A 15,876-nucleotide genomic window follows, 5' to 3' on the forward strand; every position below is an offset into this window, starting at 1 on the left:
TTGATTGATTACAGAGCCCGTGGGAAAATTCCACTAGAGTAAAACTTTATATAATTATATCTAATTAGATGATCCTATGATCTTTTCACAAGGAAAAATATACATACAAACTGCTCTCTCTCTCTCTCTCTCTCTCTCTCTCTCTCTCTCTCTCTCTCTCTCTCTCTCTCTCTCTCTCTCTAAATTACCCTTGAAATTGTGCCACACTATGGTCTCTTCCCCTGAAGAAAGAAAATTACTTACAAACCTCCCTCTCTCTCTCTCTCTCTCTCTCTCTCTCTCTCTCTCTCTCTCTCTCTCTCTCTCTCTCTCTCTCTCTCTCTCAATTACCCTTGAAATTGAGCCAGACACAGATTGCTGTCGCGTCACATTGATTAATGTTTTTTCCAGCAAAGATGTCGCGCCATTTCCAGTGAGAGATCATTATGTCCCAAATGAAGGATTGTCAAGTTCAAGGTCTGACTTTGTCTTTACAAGATAATTTACCGATCACGTGTATTGCCGCTTCCCCGTCTCTTCGAGCTCCACTTTATCCTTAAATAAAACATGGAAAATTCAACCAAAACAGTGCGCAGACACAAACAAAAATATTCTAATACTTTTGAGTATCCTAATTAACTGAATCACAGTTTAGTTTCAATAAGTCTAAATACTAGATTATCCGATACAAAAGTTAACCTTACCCCCCCCTCTCTCTCTCTCTCTCTCTCTCTCTCTCTCTCTCTCTCTCTCTCTCTCTCTCTCTCTCATTAACTAAATAAAAAATCAAGAATCACATGAAAAAATAAAAGCGCACCTGATACAAATGTTAACCCTATACTCTCTCTCTCTCTCTCTCTCTCTCTCTCTCTCTCTCTCTCTCTCTCTCTCTCTCTCTCTCTCTCTCTCGTGAAATACAATTTTAACCACATCATTATGAAAATTCCCATTTCTCTTATTCTCTCAACTTTACTTCGGCACCAAACTACTCGAGATATAATAAATTAAATGACAAAGACCATAACCAGTATATTATGTCTGCCACCGGAATTTCCTTGTCATTCCGCTCCCACGTCACAGGAAACAAAGACACTGACTGACTTGCGGAAAACGGAACTACACAAACAAAACCTTGTTAACAATTCCCGGAGTTGCATTTGACGCACTGTTTCGTAACTTCTCATAATTAATTAAGGGGATTAAATGTGTACAGAACGTTAATAAGAGTTAATATTGTATACCACGAGACACAAGAATTATAAGTTACATGACATTCGTCGGAAACCTTGACAATACTCGCCAGGATATCGATAAACTTGCCAAAGTTATCAGTGTAGGTATTACTTAAGCGTCAATCAATTTCTTATAATAAAGAAATAAATCAATTTCAATATATATAACAAAATTAAAGATGAATATTAAAATTTACTTATTTCGTATATACCACGGTGTTTAATTAAGCAAATATTTTGATTCTCTTTTCTAACTCTCTATTCCACACACATTAACACCTTTTTCTCTATCCCTTCATTCTTTATGCAGACATTAACACCTTGAAACCGAAATTTTAAACCAACGCAGAAAAATAAATTTCAACACAATGCAAGAAAATAGCAGCCTTCTTCAAACAAAGTTTAAAACCAGAGAAAACTGGTTTAGTTACCATAACAACCACATAGATGGCGTGCTAACCCGTTGCCATAGTGATCTATGATGCACAGTTTGTGTTTTCCCTGGTAAAGGCCATACGTGAAAATAATTGTTTCCCCGCTTTTATAAACAATATGATTCTGTAATGAGTATATAATCCCATATATCCATAAAAATTAAGCTGCAAATCAATAGCTTTCGCATCAATAATAATTACTAGGTCAAATACTTGAACAAATTACCCTTTTTTGGCATTTAAAATCAGATATATCACTAAAAATACAGATTGCAATCAATAGCCTGCGCATCAAAAATCACTTATAGGACAAATACTTTAACAAATTACCATTTTGGCCATTTCTTTCGTTCCAAGTAATATATAAAAAGAAACGCGGGGATATTGAGAACCTAGAACCGAAGAAAAAATTACAGTTCTGAAGTTACTTCCTTAGTAATTTCCGTCAGTTGTGGAATCTTGGAGATCTTCGGGCTTTGTACACTAATGGAGTAACGTCAAAGGTGAGACTAAATATTAGTATTTCGTATCACTGTTATCAATTGTGATCTTAATTGTTTTATATTTCATTCACTGTTCTTGAATAGTTTCAGCAAATATTTAGTTTTAAAGCTGAACATTATTACCACCATCATCATTATCATTATTATTAATATTTTTGTTTTCATTAATATACATATTATCCCAGAACATTTCCATATTTCTACTTTTAAACAAGCAGTTTACATACGAATACTGTACGCAATTCGTCAAAAAATGACGGCTAAATGTTTATATACTGTAGACTTTCATACCCAATCACACGCGCGCATACAGATTCAACCCTTCCCACCTCCTTCCCCATTTCCTAGCTAAACCCTTCACACCAGGGTATGACTACTCTCTATCTCTCCCCCTATCCGAGGTAAGGGGAACGGCCGTGTAGCTTATACGTCTGGCAATGACGCTGAGCGTGACTGGAAAGAAAGAAAGAAATATATATATATATATATATATATATATATATATATATATATATATAAATATATATATATATACATATATATATATATATATATATATAGAGAGAGAGAGAGAGAGAGAGAGAGAGAGAGAGAGAGAGAGAGAGAGAGAGAGAGAGAGAGAGAGAGAGAGGCCCTTGGTCTTTATTATATAGAGTAGATTAGCCTAATCACCCTGAGCTTATTAAAAAACAATAGGCCTACTAGGGCTATGACGTCATCTAAAGCTCGATAAAAGCTAACTATTTAATGTTGTTGTTACAGATTAAAGGACTAATCTTGATGGGCTAAAGTCAAAATGCTCACATCGGAAAAAAATGATTAATTATTCATGTGCATAACGTTTTCCTCTTTATAATAAAGCCAAACTTATAGGCGATTCGGATCGAATAAGCGCTGCTGAAACCATTATCAAACTATGCTATAGTGAAACTTTTAAAAAAAGGAATTTTGAAACATGACCTTATTTTGACACTAAAAACTTATTTCAATTTTAAAGAGATTAATAATTGTGAATCTAATAAACGCTTTCATTAACTTATAATATTATGTGCTACAAGAATACATGAAAACATTATCGGAAACGTTTTAAGCATATCTCAATGTTGATGTGGGAGGATGTTTTTTTAAATAATATCGAGAATTCGAAAAAAAAGTCTTTTAATGATAATATTGAGCATCTAAATCAGCTCGCATTAAAATCAAAACGTTAATAATGTATACAATATTCTTGAACAATTCAAGATTTTTAAAAACAAAAGTTAAAAAAAAAAACCATTATGTATAAATAATATATGTCGATATGTATATTTACACACACTCACACATATATAAGAAGTATCGCGAAACTAGCCAGGACTTTATATATTTCCTAATTTCATTTTCCCTGTGGTTCTTTTGCATCTGAGCATCACGTTTCCCTGTGATTTTTACGTGCATGTATGTGTATGTATGTGTGTAAGTGTATATATATATACATATATATATATATATATTATATATACATATATAAATATAAATATATATATATACATATATATATAAGTATATATATATATGTGTATATATATATATATATATATATATATATATATATATATATATATATATATATATAGATATGTGTGCATACATCTGTGTATATATATATACTGTATAATATATATATATATATATATATATATATATATATATATATATATACACACACATATATATATATATGTATATACATTACATACATACATACATACATACATACACTGTAATGCCTCAGTTTACGAGTAACTAAGAATATGTGCATTTTAGTATACGAGCATGCAATTTCAATTTGGGATACAATCATTATATTTGTCTGAGCTAAAAAATTTCCCTCCACATGCGCTAGAAATCAATCAAGTAGTGCCTATACACCACTAATGCAGTGTTAATGCAATGATCATGGGATTTTTAACCCCATTTTCATACCATTTAAAAAAAAGGTAAAATCTGTCATCTAAAGATAGGCTGCCTGTCAAAACTGAACATGTGTAAAAACAAAGATGACCCAAAAGGTAAATTAAGCGATTCAATTAGTGATGGTGAATGCTCTTCAAAAGAGAGATCTCCCAATAATTTACCCAAGTTCTCATGGAGGGAGATTTTCCCTCCTACCCCTCCCCTTTCGTCTCCTGTAAACCAGCCAAGACTTTCATTCGAAGGTAAAGTACTGGTTAATTTGTCAATCCTTTTTTATATTTTTATTGTGAATTATAAATTTTCAGCTATTTCTGATGTTAGTGGTTATAATCTGCACTTCATATAATATCAGTGGTTATAATTTGATTTTCACATAACATTACAAACGTTCTAAAATTTGTGTGTATATGTGTATTTATGAACGTATGGAACGCACCGTATGAATTCCCTATATTTCTTAAGGGAAAAATTATTTTGGTTTACAAGCATTTTGGTTTATTAGCTTGCTACTGCAACAAATTAAACCGTATACCGAGGTACTACTGTACAAATATATAACATAATACTTAGCGACATAACATTTTGTTTTGAAATCATATGCATTTATATTAAAAATGACATATCTAATATACGTCTTGCATCCTCGGAGGTCTCTGTTCAGTGACTAACTAATGTCCTAAAAAAACCAAGGCCTAATTTCATTGCTATGTAAATTTAAGTTTCTATTTTCTCAAAATCTTAATTCCCTCAAGAGGCTAGAGATAAAGGCCTTCTAAAAATTAAAAAAAAAAAAATTGACATCAAAGGCACAATTGTATCTTTCGTGATTAGGGGGTATTTTTCCTAATTAACTGGTTAAACATTACCGCATACGAACACGCACACAAAAATATACAGTACATATACTATGTATATATATATATATATATATATATATATATATATATATATATATATATATATATATATGAGCTTCTTTTTTTCGTATGGGGTAACACGGTTGCCTTCTTTTGAAGGACTTTGCTTTGGCTTTGAGGGTGGACCGTAGTCCCCACCGGCTGCCTTGCATATAATGTATTTGTAAATATATATATATATATATATATATATATATATATATATATATATATATATATATAATGTGTGTGTGTGTGTATATGCACATATATATGCGTAAAAATCACAGGAAAACGTAATGTTCACATGCAAAAGAAAAACAGGAAAAATTACATAGAAAATTTAAGATTAAGCCCTGACTAGTTTCTTGATACCTCTACAGAAGGCAGAATATATATATATATATATATATATATATATATATATATATATATATATATATATACAGTACATCCAGTGTTGGTATCCGATTAAGTAAAGAAAAAACATTTCGAAAATCTGTCAAAATCCCACCAATTAAAGGCATCCCCTTACAATTCATCCAAAATGCATCACATAGGATACGAGATTTCGGCACATTAACCCAAATTCTGGATTTGAGTGCCTTCCGCTTATACCCCTTAATTTTCTTAACACGCGATTGCCAATCTATGAATGTGATTTCTACTATAATGTTCATAAAGCGACATGTCTATAATTTAGATGACCACCAAAGTTCCAAAATTTTCAGCTAAAATTACTTTCGCAAACTTTTTCCTTCTTTATAGACCCCAGACCAAATGGCGGATGGACAAACAGACTGGTTAGCCGTTGGGGCGAGGCGAACGAGAGCTCAAAGACTTCTAGAAGCAGTGACAGCCAAAGAAGAGGAACGCATGAGAGAACTACTGAGAAGGCGATCCAGGTAAAAATGAGCAAAAGTGTTAAAAAATTACAAACAGCCACCCAAATAAATTCAATTATTATCACTTTACCTTGTTCTCTGTCTGTCCGTTACTCTCAAATCTAGTCTGTTTTAGCAATATATACTGACAACCTGAAAAAAAGAAGGTTGGAATTTAGAAAAGCCTGAAAATTCATTAAAGAGTGATGCTTTAATCTTATACAAAAGTAAGGAGTAAACAGTGTATTAATTTCTGCAATGTTGAAAGCTTAAAATCATGTTAGGAAACAGGAATATTTGTAATATATAACATACCAATTACGGTAAAAAATAAATTCTGCCTATATACTTCTAAAAACAGCATCATTAAGTCGAGAACTATTAAAAGCAAGAGAAAAGCCACTCCACATGATGACGCGCAAGTGATATGTTAGAGTGGCATGACATTACAAACACCTCTTCTCGCGTATGATATTTAAATCTGTTTAGCTATTTAGAGATGCATTGTTAAACAATCGTTCTTTTCTTGAGAGTTTCAACTATTCTTAATTTATTTAGGTTATAAGACTTTGATTTCCTTTTAGAAATAGTCCTACACCTGCCATACACATAACAAGGAGTTGCCTTTTATAAAACTATTCTGTGTCATTTTAAGAAGTATAAAAGATGTAAATACGTCTCTGAGGAAATGTTACTGACATTGGTTAGATTCTGTACAGTCTATGATATGTAGATTTTTATTAATTCAAGTCTCGTTCTGCAATTTATGAATAACAGATCTATTTCAACGATGTTACTGATCTGAATATATTCTTTATTTTTTATTCAATACTTATGTATCTAGTGTAATAGCTATTTCCTTATTTCTTTTCCTCACTAGGCTACTTTCCCTCTTGGAACCATTGGGCGTGTACCATCCGGCTTTTCCAACCATTATTGTAGCTTAGCTATTAATAATAATAATAATAATAATAATAATTAACTTTAGATAATGAAGTTCCGCCAGCAGGCATTTTACACAATCACTTCTTTACGAGACTTCAATATCTGTCAGAAGAAAGGGTTTTCTTTGAACTTGGGAGTAATAATACACCTGATGTTTAGTCTCCAATGAACACAAAAAACTCGACAAATGTCCTCGTTCACCATTTTTTATTGTGTCTTATTTTTTAGTCAGTGTAATTTTATGGAAGAACATCTGGAACGGTTCTAAATTTTAAAGTCACTAGCTTTAACGAACGCATTTTCAAAAAATATAACAATACCATAAACAAGGAGCCGGAAATGGCATACAATGAAAACTGCAATCTGCATTAACAAGCATACTTAAGGTGACCTTACACTAGCGAGGTTTGCCTGCCTAAGAAATTATAAATGACGCAAACCCTTTTACTGTTGATGCTCAATGACAGAAGAGTGTAGCCATGACACATATTGTCAGACTGGGTCACATGCAATTATAATTTCTGGAACGAACTTCATACAAAGCTTTGATCTAAATTGATTAAATTTACAGAATTTGGACCCTCTTAACTTGGGGATAAAGTAGAGGGCTATAAAGGGGATGCAGCTAGTGGCCGATGGGTTACTGCAAAGGCCTTACAGTAATAGCATCAGTGCAGAAGTTCAATGCTGGCCATACCTCTCTACGGGGTTAACCAATATAGCTAGACGACAATCTTATGAACCTTGAAAATTTCTTGAAATAAAGCATTTACATAAATATACTACTTTATTAAATTTTTTCTAACAAAAAAAAAATCAGAATAACTGAAATTCTTTCTGAGGTTTTCTTTCAACTTCAATGTTATAGGTAATTCCATTCTCTCTATCCACCACAAATATGACATTGTCAATCTGAGAGATTTATTTGTTTTTCTAACGACAAATCCTCCTAAAATCTTAATCTGTACAAAAACCTTTGGGCAAGAAGGTAGCTTTTCGCCTTAGAATGGGAGACAACAATGCTAGTTCTTTATCTACTAAAAAATTTATTCATGACTTTGACTGTACAAACAAACTAACTTGCACATATTATTTACTAAAGAGTATACACTGTTCTCTGCGTGCAGATGGTATATTTCTCTTAAACAGGGCATATATGTTTTATGGTTTTCTTCGGTCTTGTCGGTTTTCAAGAACTTTGTAACTTTTTTTTTTTTTTACTAATTTGCACAATCTAATATTTAAGAGGGCCGGGAAATGACCAGTCCATAGACAGGAGTTACGAGAATTTTCCTTCTAAGATGGGACAAGAAAAGTCTGTATCAAACTATTTCTTATTTTGACTAATGATACTTTAGTCAAAATATTTACCACAGCTGGCACATCAAAACCTCATCAAAGGTGTGAAAAACTTTTTTTAAAAAATGCTATTATAGCCAGTCACTCAAAACTCTGGAAATCTTGCAAACTGCCCAATTTCTTATATCACTATAAATACAAATGGACCTGGAACGGCTAATTATGCTTTTACGAACAGGATACATACACGGGTAAAATAGTGCTTCTTTCTGTACCACACATGAATGCAATAAAAACAGAAGATTGAGCAAGCAAACAACCGGAGCTGGGTACAACTAAGAAAGGAACTGTGTTCATTTCAGTTTTGCAGTCGTCTTACAGTATACTCATTCCCAGAATACCAAAGCATTTATTTATCAAAACAACAAACTATTATATTTCTTAACGCCTGAAAACTACATTATGCTCATTCCAGTAATAAAAAAAAAAAAAAAAAAAAAAAAAAAAAAAAAAAAAAAACCTTGTTAGCCATTGACTTGCATCCTACCGCGAAACCAAGATGGAAGTCACGTGGCTAACTGTCTCATGTGTACCCATGAATAAAAAGGCTTTTTTTTTTTTTTAATCCTAACTTCCTCGTTCCACTGTTATTATCATTAACGTTCAGGATCCAGGTGGCCATCCATCCGTCAATAAACACCAAGTAAGTTTAAAGGATGTAAAGTTCATTTATCTGGTATTCAGATTTGAAAAGTTATACTATTTGGATTCCCTTGGAGGTTTAGAATTCATTTCTTCAGAAATAAAAAAAAATCTGAGAAAAATGCCTTTTCCTCAACCATGTGAAATTACACCCACGTGAGAATTTTCTAAATCAGAGCTTTTGTTGCAACAAAAGAACTAATGACGACGAACTAAAGGACTTTTTCATTTAAACATGAACCCCTATTTAACTTATTATAATCAAACTTTACTCAATTAAATCTGGAGCGATTATCATATTGTGATGTATTTTCTAATTAAAGTAAGCGATTTTACTTACACTGCTCGTGAATTGGGCAATGATTTACATTTAGACTAAATTACAAGTACGGCAACTAATGGGGAAAACATCACTTGGAAGAGATTATAAGACAATGGGTAACAAACAGAACTAAAATTATCGTCTATAGAAGAACGCCATAGGCTTCACGATCAGGTGTTTGAGCAGGAAGGTTAACAGCCCTTGCAGCCAACCCTCTCTACAGCGTTTACTTGAAGTTTATAGATCATACAAATTGTCATATAATGACAGTCTATTTAGTCGGTGGGCTATAAGGGGTCCACATGCTACAAACCCCCCCCCCCCCCCTTCCAAAAAAAAAATACTTAATGGGTATTTTCTGGTAGCCCTGGGTCCTGGCAATAAAATACAGGATGTTAACAAGAAATATTCTCATTCCCACGATGTCCCAAACACCGTTGTTCAACTCCTTCCGAACGACGCGCCAAATCTGAGCTTTCGAGATAGGGAACTTTCAAGCTCCATAATTTTAGTTTGGATTGACCAATTTAAATAAACTTGATATATTTTTGTAGGTTTGTGATTGTTCTACCATACTATGATATTGTGAATGATCAGTTATGTAATCAGTGACGTCACTAGAGGTCAAAAGGTCAAATCTTACCGATTATGAAAAAATGCATTTACCAAGACTGAATTGATGCTAAACATCACAGAAATGTTGTGAGACTTGATTTTCAGGTATTTCACATCCAATATGATGTTAAACGAAAATATTGTCATTCCTCTTTCACCCCCAGAAACCGCTTTTAACCTCTTACGGACAAAATGTCAAATATGGATTCTGGGGTAGAGGAACTTTTAAATAAAGTGCTATAACTATGCTATGGATGGTCCGATTTTGATAAACTTGATATATTCTTGTAAGTTTATGATTGCTCTAGACCTTAAAATGGTCCTGACCTCTTAGTTATGTAATCAGTGACATCACTAGGGGTCAAAGGTCACAGTGATAATGGATTTAAAGTTCCTGTATCTCAACTTCTGAAATGACCTACACTCCTTAATTCCCGCATTAACCCTCAAAGCACACCCATGAAGGTTTCTTACAACTTCCACAATGGTACCACAATGGCTTTATCATGAACTCGGCCCCAAACTAGACCTTCTTCAAACCAGGTATGATTCAAAATTGCAAGCATTATATTTCTCATTTGTGGCGACCCTATCCTGTCTGATCATATTGCCCGTAACCATTGCGTCGGTTGTGAACTAAATTGATGTTCACCAGATACCATCTTGTTCAAGTTGTCTGTAGCTTAAAGATCATCATCACCATCAGAATCATCTTCACTATTGTCTGTGTCATTTGAAATTTCCTCCAAATTGTCAAAGTCATCGTCGTCTTCGCTTTCAACATCAGATTGACTCTCAAGTCCTTCAAGAACATCAGCAAGATAAACTGGCATGATATCATCACTTGTCTATTTTGGTTTCAGTTTACCATTTTCACCATGGGTCCTAACCATGCCCAATAACTGGACTTGGGATATCAGGTTTAGCAATATGAGCCCTTTCCCAAATGCCAACCTGGTAATTGACTCTATTCAGATGTTCTTTCAAAGTATCGGTGCAAGGTCGAAACTTTTTGTCATATCAAGTATTCCATCATTCCCACCACACTTTGACTCTAAGAGAAAGAATCTGAGTTCGTTCACCTTCTTAATCCTCGGTTTCCCATAGAGAGCACAAGTAAATTCCTCAACGGAAACTCAGAATGTCTTCATCGACTTGCCATGATTCTACTAACCCCATGAACGACTGCCTAAAGTGTTCATTTTTTTCAAGAAGTTTCACTCTCTCCACCTTTCCTTTCCTTTGAAAGCACTGGTGCTATCACACCCAGTGAATGCATGAAGGCCAAGAAGGGCATTGCAAAGAGGTGCTGTCAAAGAATCCGCTGCTTTACTGATGTCGATACATTGTCTTTTGTTTCCCTTTACTGTCTCAAAGAGGATTTCCAGTCCACTCGGCTGATGGGCATAAAATAGTAGAATGAAGAATATATCTGAATCTGGACTTCTCACTCTGACAAACTCAAACCCCTTGACCAGGGCATAAAAACAGTACAATATCACCCTAGAGTCTGTTTCTTCTTGAGTCGACAGCAGGGAGACTATTTCTTCACACACTGTGGAGTCCCTATCGAACAGAAGGTGATAGGCATGACCCTCACACATCAGTGTTACTTCATGGCCCTCAAGAGTCTTTGAGAAAGATTTGCCATTCCATGTAGATAACAAGACCTATACCAGCTGCTCATTGTTTTCGCCATTTGTTAAGAAGTTCTTCCAGTCCTTTGTACGTTTGGTATTTCCTCCACCAACAATGAGCTTATCACCACAACCTGTCCGTGTCCGCTCAACACCTTTCACTGTAGTCTTTATACTTGTCGGTGCTAAATACTACAGGAGACTTATTTAGTGCCATTTTCAAGATCATCTCTGAGATTCATTCAGTTTTTTGGGATTTCCTCTTGCTTGAGGGTACACTCGGGCACACTTTTCTATCTAGTTTCTCTTCCTCTTGTTCTGTTAAAGTTTTTATAGTTTAAATAGGAAATATTTATTTTGTTAGTGTTACTATTCCTAAAATATTTTATTTTTCCTTATTTCCTTTCCTCACTGGGCTATTTTCCCTGTTGGGGCCCCTGGGCTTATAGCATCCTGCTTTTCCAACTAGGGTTGTAGCTTAGCATTTAATAATAATAATAATAATAATAATAAAATATGGCATTTCCATCCTCAATGACTAGGCACTTTTCTGGATTTTTGGGTAGGACACCCTCATCCATATCCTTGACAATATGGTGGAGGCCTTTAGAAGTGTCGGTCTTGGCTAGGAAATCATCGGGAAGCCCAATGCTCTAAGGCACAGGAACAAGAGGGTAGGTCAGGAGTCTTTTTAGGTCCAATTTATCAGGCAATTGTTGTGACCGGACTAGAAGCTGAAAGGCCACATTCCCTTGCTGATTATACACAATTGTCTTATTTGCAGATGTTTTGACTTTCACCGACTTACTCATATCTGACATAATTTTCAGATTTAAGCGCTTGATTGGTTCAAAGAAGTTTTCCCCAACTGTCAGCCTGTTTGCAATGAAATCCTCCTTAGGCAGTCTGCCTACTGATTCTGCCCTGAGAATATCATGTTCCACTGCTACTGATGCCGGGGCTCCTGAAGATATGCAATATACTTTGTCCTTGTTTGCCATGGTGAATGGATTGTTGAAGTTGCAGATGACTTCAACTGTCCTTGAGACTTGTCTCTCACTTCTGAGTTTTTCTGCACTACGGACATCTCGGTGCCGATTGCCTGTGTATTGGTCATCTCCCATATCTGCCAGTTTGAATGTAGCCTGTAGGAACTTTGCTTGCTGACTGGAGGATCGCACCCACCGCTGACTTGCACCATAATTGGTGTTCAAGGCAGTAAGCCTTGCACCAGCTGAGGATCCAAACCCACCTTTAGACTTGGAATGTTTCATGATTGTTTCTTCTATCGTTTTGTCCACTGCACTGCGATTGCCTGGTATGAAGGACCTTGCCACACTAAAGGCCCCTCTCCTTAATAGCTCATTAGCACCAGGATGAGTGGTCTCAATGTTGATCACAAACATTGAAAAATATGTCAGATATCAAGCATAGTTTTGCCCTCCGAAACTAAAGAATAGATCTGGCATCAGACTCAGAGATTGTGAGTGTGCAGCAAAGTCATTTGTTTTGACGGCTTGCAGTAAGTCCAGTGTTAGCTAGATGTGATCTGCATACGACATCCAAAGGGTTGATGTTTTGCCAAGCTCTCCATTGCGTACATCATTATGAAATGCCAAGTATGCCTCTATGAAAGAGGCTATGTGGACATCATCTAAAACAGCCTTTTCATTCTCCTTGTTGGGGGATTGCATGAGGGCATAAAATCGATCTCATGATTCCTTTGGCATGTCAAGTAAGGACACAATGGTTACGGGCAATATGATCAGACAGGATAGGGTCCCCACAAATGAAAAATATAATGCTTGCAATTTTGAATCATACCTGGTTTGAAGAAGGTCTAGTTTGGGGCTGAGTTCATATTAAAGCCATTGAGGTACCATTGTGGAAGTTGTGCTTTGAGGGTTAATGAGGGAATTAAGGGGTGTAGGTCATTTCAGGGCTACCAGAAAATACCCATTAAGTAGTTTTTTTTTTTTTTGGGGGGGGTGCATGTGGACCCCTTGTAGCCCACCAACTAATTTCAGTGTAATATTTTTCCGAAGTCTCAAAATTTAATTCTTTCTAGGTATTGATAAATTTTTCATAAATTACAATAAGAGAAAAAAAAATATCATGGTTGTATCCCTTCTCTTTCTCTTTCTTTCTAATAGTTGCTAAATGTTTCATAAATTATAATAAGAAATAAATTTTTAATAAATGTTTACATAATTTCTCTCTCTCTCTCTCTCTCTCTCCCTCTCTCTCTCTCTCTCTCTCTCCTCTCTCTCTCTCTCTCTCTCTCTCTCTCTTTTATCCCTGCTTTTAGGTTAAAAGCCCTGCTGCATCACGAGGAAGCAAATTACCGACAAGAGCTTCAAGAGAAATACTGGGAATTGGAGAAAGATCGGGTATGGATTAACTTCACTTTAATAAATAATCAATAAAAAAAATAAGCATTTTGTGTGTGCGTGTGTCTGAGTTGGGATACCTTAACGTGGTGAAATTGTTGGCATATCGCCATGATCAGCAAAGCTATACTAGTCAGGGACACCCATACTAGGTTTGTTTTCTGTGAACGGTCAGACTAAAGTTTCCCACCATCACTAATTCGCAGTGGCCAGCGTGGTGATAAAAACGGCCAAACCACAGACATGACCATTTGTTACTATTAGTGTGTGTATGTGAAATTCAATTAAACTCAAAATGAAAACATTAGAAGAAAATAAAACTATAATCTTCACTTAGATAACCAATTTCTTCTTCATCAATCAACTTAAAATTTAAGATATAAGCTAACCAGCATTTTAAGTCTACTTTAATCTGCCAAGCAATGTAAGTTAATAACATTACAATAATGACAGTCTAGAATTATTACAGTTATCTGGCACTGACTAGAAATAAGTGCCTAAATAAAAAAAAAATTATCATCAGTCAGCAGATACAATGATTTCATATGTATTGTTTTTTTCTTAAATTAAATACATGATATATAATAGTTTAAACAAAAAACAAAGTTCAATTTCTAGTCCATGTTTTTGCAAAATAATGTCTATGAAATTCATGTTTGACATCACTTTAAAATCCCTTGTCATCTAAACACCTGAAACAATTAATTATTTACGGTATACATTTAAAAACCTAGAAATATAATCATCGTTGAAATATCTCCTTTGCTTTTGTTATTGTTTTCCAGCTCGAGAGAAGGGTCAAAGCAGCAGAGGAGTTACAAGCCCGGGAGGAGGACGAGAGGATGAAGTTCGTCCTTAGGGCAGACGAACAGAGGCGTAAACAACAGTGCCATTATTACAGGTCAGTTTAAGGAGGTTAAATGGGGCAGTTACTATAGTCGACGCAATGATTCCATGCGAAATAAGGCCCCACCCCTCTGATGACGTCATGGCCAATCACGTTGTCTCCAAAGTTAGCAGCGGTCAACATACATTCCCTTGGGCAATTTCAAACTATACAAACTAGGAGATGTGTTGTGACCGTTTAGCTTGGGAGACAACACGATTGGCTATGACAACATCAGGAGGTAGGGCTTCTTTCACCCGGAATCTCTGCAGCGACTATTAGTCCATACGAAGGGAAAGAAGTCATTCTTCAATTGGATCTCTAAATATATATATATATATATATATATATATATATATATATATATATATATATATATATATATATATATATATTATATATATATATATATATATATCACGAGATATATATAATATCCCGAGATATATATAATATCCCTTTCTGAGTAGAAATATCTTAACGTGATGAAATAGATTATGTATTCCCATGATCAGCAAAAGCTGTACTTCTCAGGGACACCCATACTAGGTTAGTTTGCTGTGAAGGATCAGACAAAAGTCTCCCACCATTACCAATCCGCACTATCCAGTGTGGTGATGAAAACTTGCCAAACCCCAGACATGAATAATGACATGTCTGAGGGCACTGTCCTGCAGTGGACTAGAAACGGCTGCATTTGTTATTATTATTGTATAAATATTATATCGCATTTGGTTAAAATCACCAAATTAAGATAAGAAATGATCAAGCGTACTTTTATGAGAGAGAGAGAGAGAGAGAGAGAGAGGAGAGAGAGAGAGAGAGAGAGAGAGAGAGAGAGAGAGAGAGAGAGAGGAGAGAGAGAGAGAGAGAGAGAGAGAAAATATATATATATATATATATATATATATATATATATATATATATATATATATATATATATAGACAGATGTTCTCTAAATGTAGGGGAGATTGTTATTATTACTAGCTAAGCTGCAACCCTTATAAAAAAAGGGGTCATTCCAATCGAAGCTGACCGTTGAGTGACGGCCTTTCTCAAAATATTAAAATATTTAGTAGAGGAGTACTGTTTCTTCTATCACTTTCCTTTACAAGTTTTAAAACAAGCACACCAGAAGTTAAGCTGAATTAGAGACCTGGGAAAAGATTTGCTTTAAGATTTTGAAATCGCGGGA

General features: G+C 34.9%; 1 protein-coding gene across 1 annotated transcript in view; it reads left to right on the forward strand.

Annotated features, from left to right (window-relative positions):
• The first annotated feature begins 5,780 nt into the window (after nucleotides 1–5,780).
• Nucleotides 5,781–15,876, forward strand: part of LOC137616483 (cilia- and flagella-associated protein 53-like) — a 16,506-nt gene continuing 6,410 nt past the window's right edge. The window contains exons 1-3 of the mRNA XM_068346293.1: nucleotides 5,781–5,905; nucleotides 13,713–13,794; nucleotides 14,580–14,695. Of these exons, the coding sequence (XP_068202394.1) occupies nucleotides 5,781–5,905; nucleotides 13,713–13,794; nucleotides 14,580–14,695 (323 nt within the window). The remainder of the gene's footprint in view (nucleotides 5,906–13,712; nucleotides 13,795–14,579; nucleotides 14,696–15,876) is intronic.

The sequence above is a fragment of the Palaemon carinicauda genome, chromosome 22, assembly GCF_036898095.1.
Source record: "Palaemon carinicauda isolate YSFRI2023 chromosome 22, ASM3689809v2, whole genome shotgun sequence".
Classification (NCBI taxonomy): domain Eukaryota; kingdom Metazoa; phylum Arthropoda; class Malacostraca; order Decapoda; family Palaemonidae; genus Palaemon; species Palaemon carinicauda.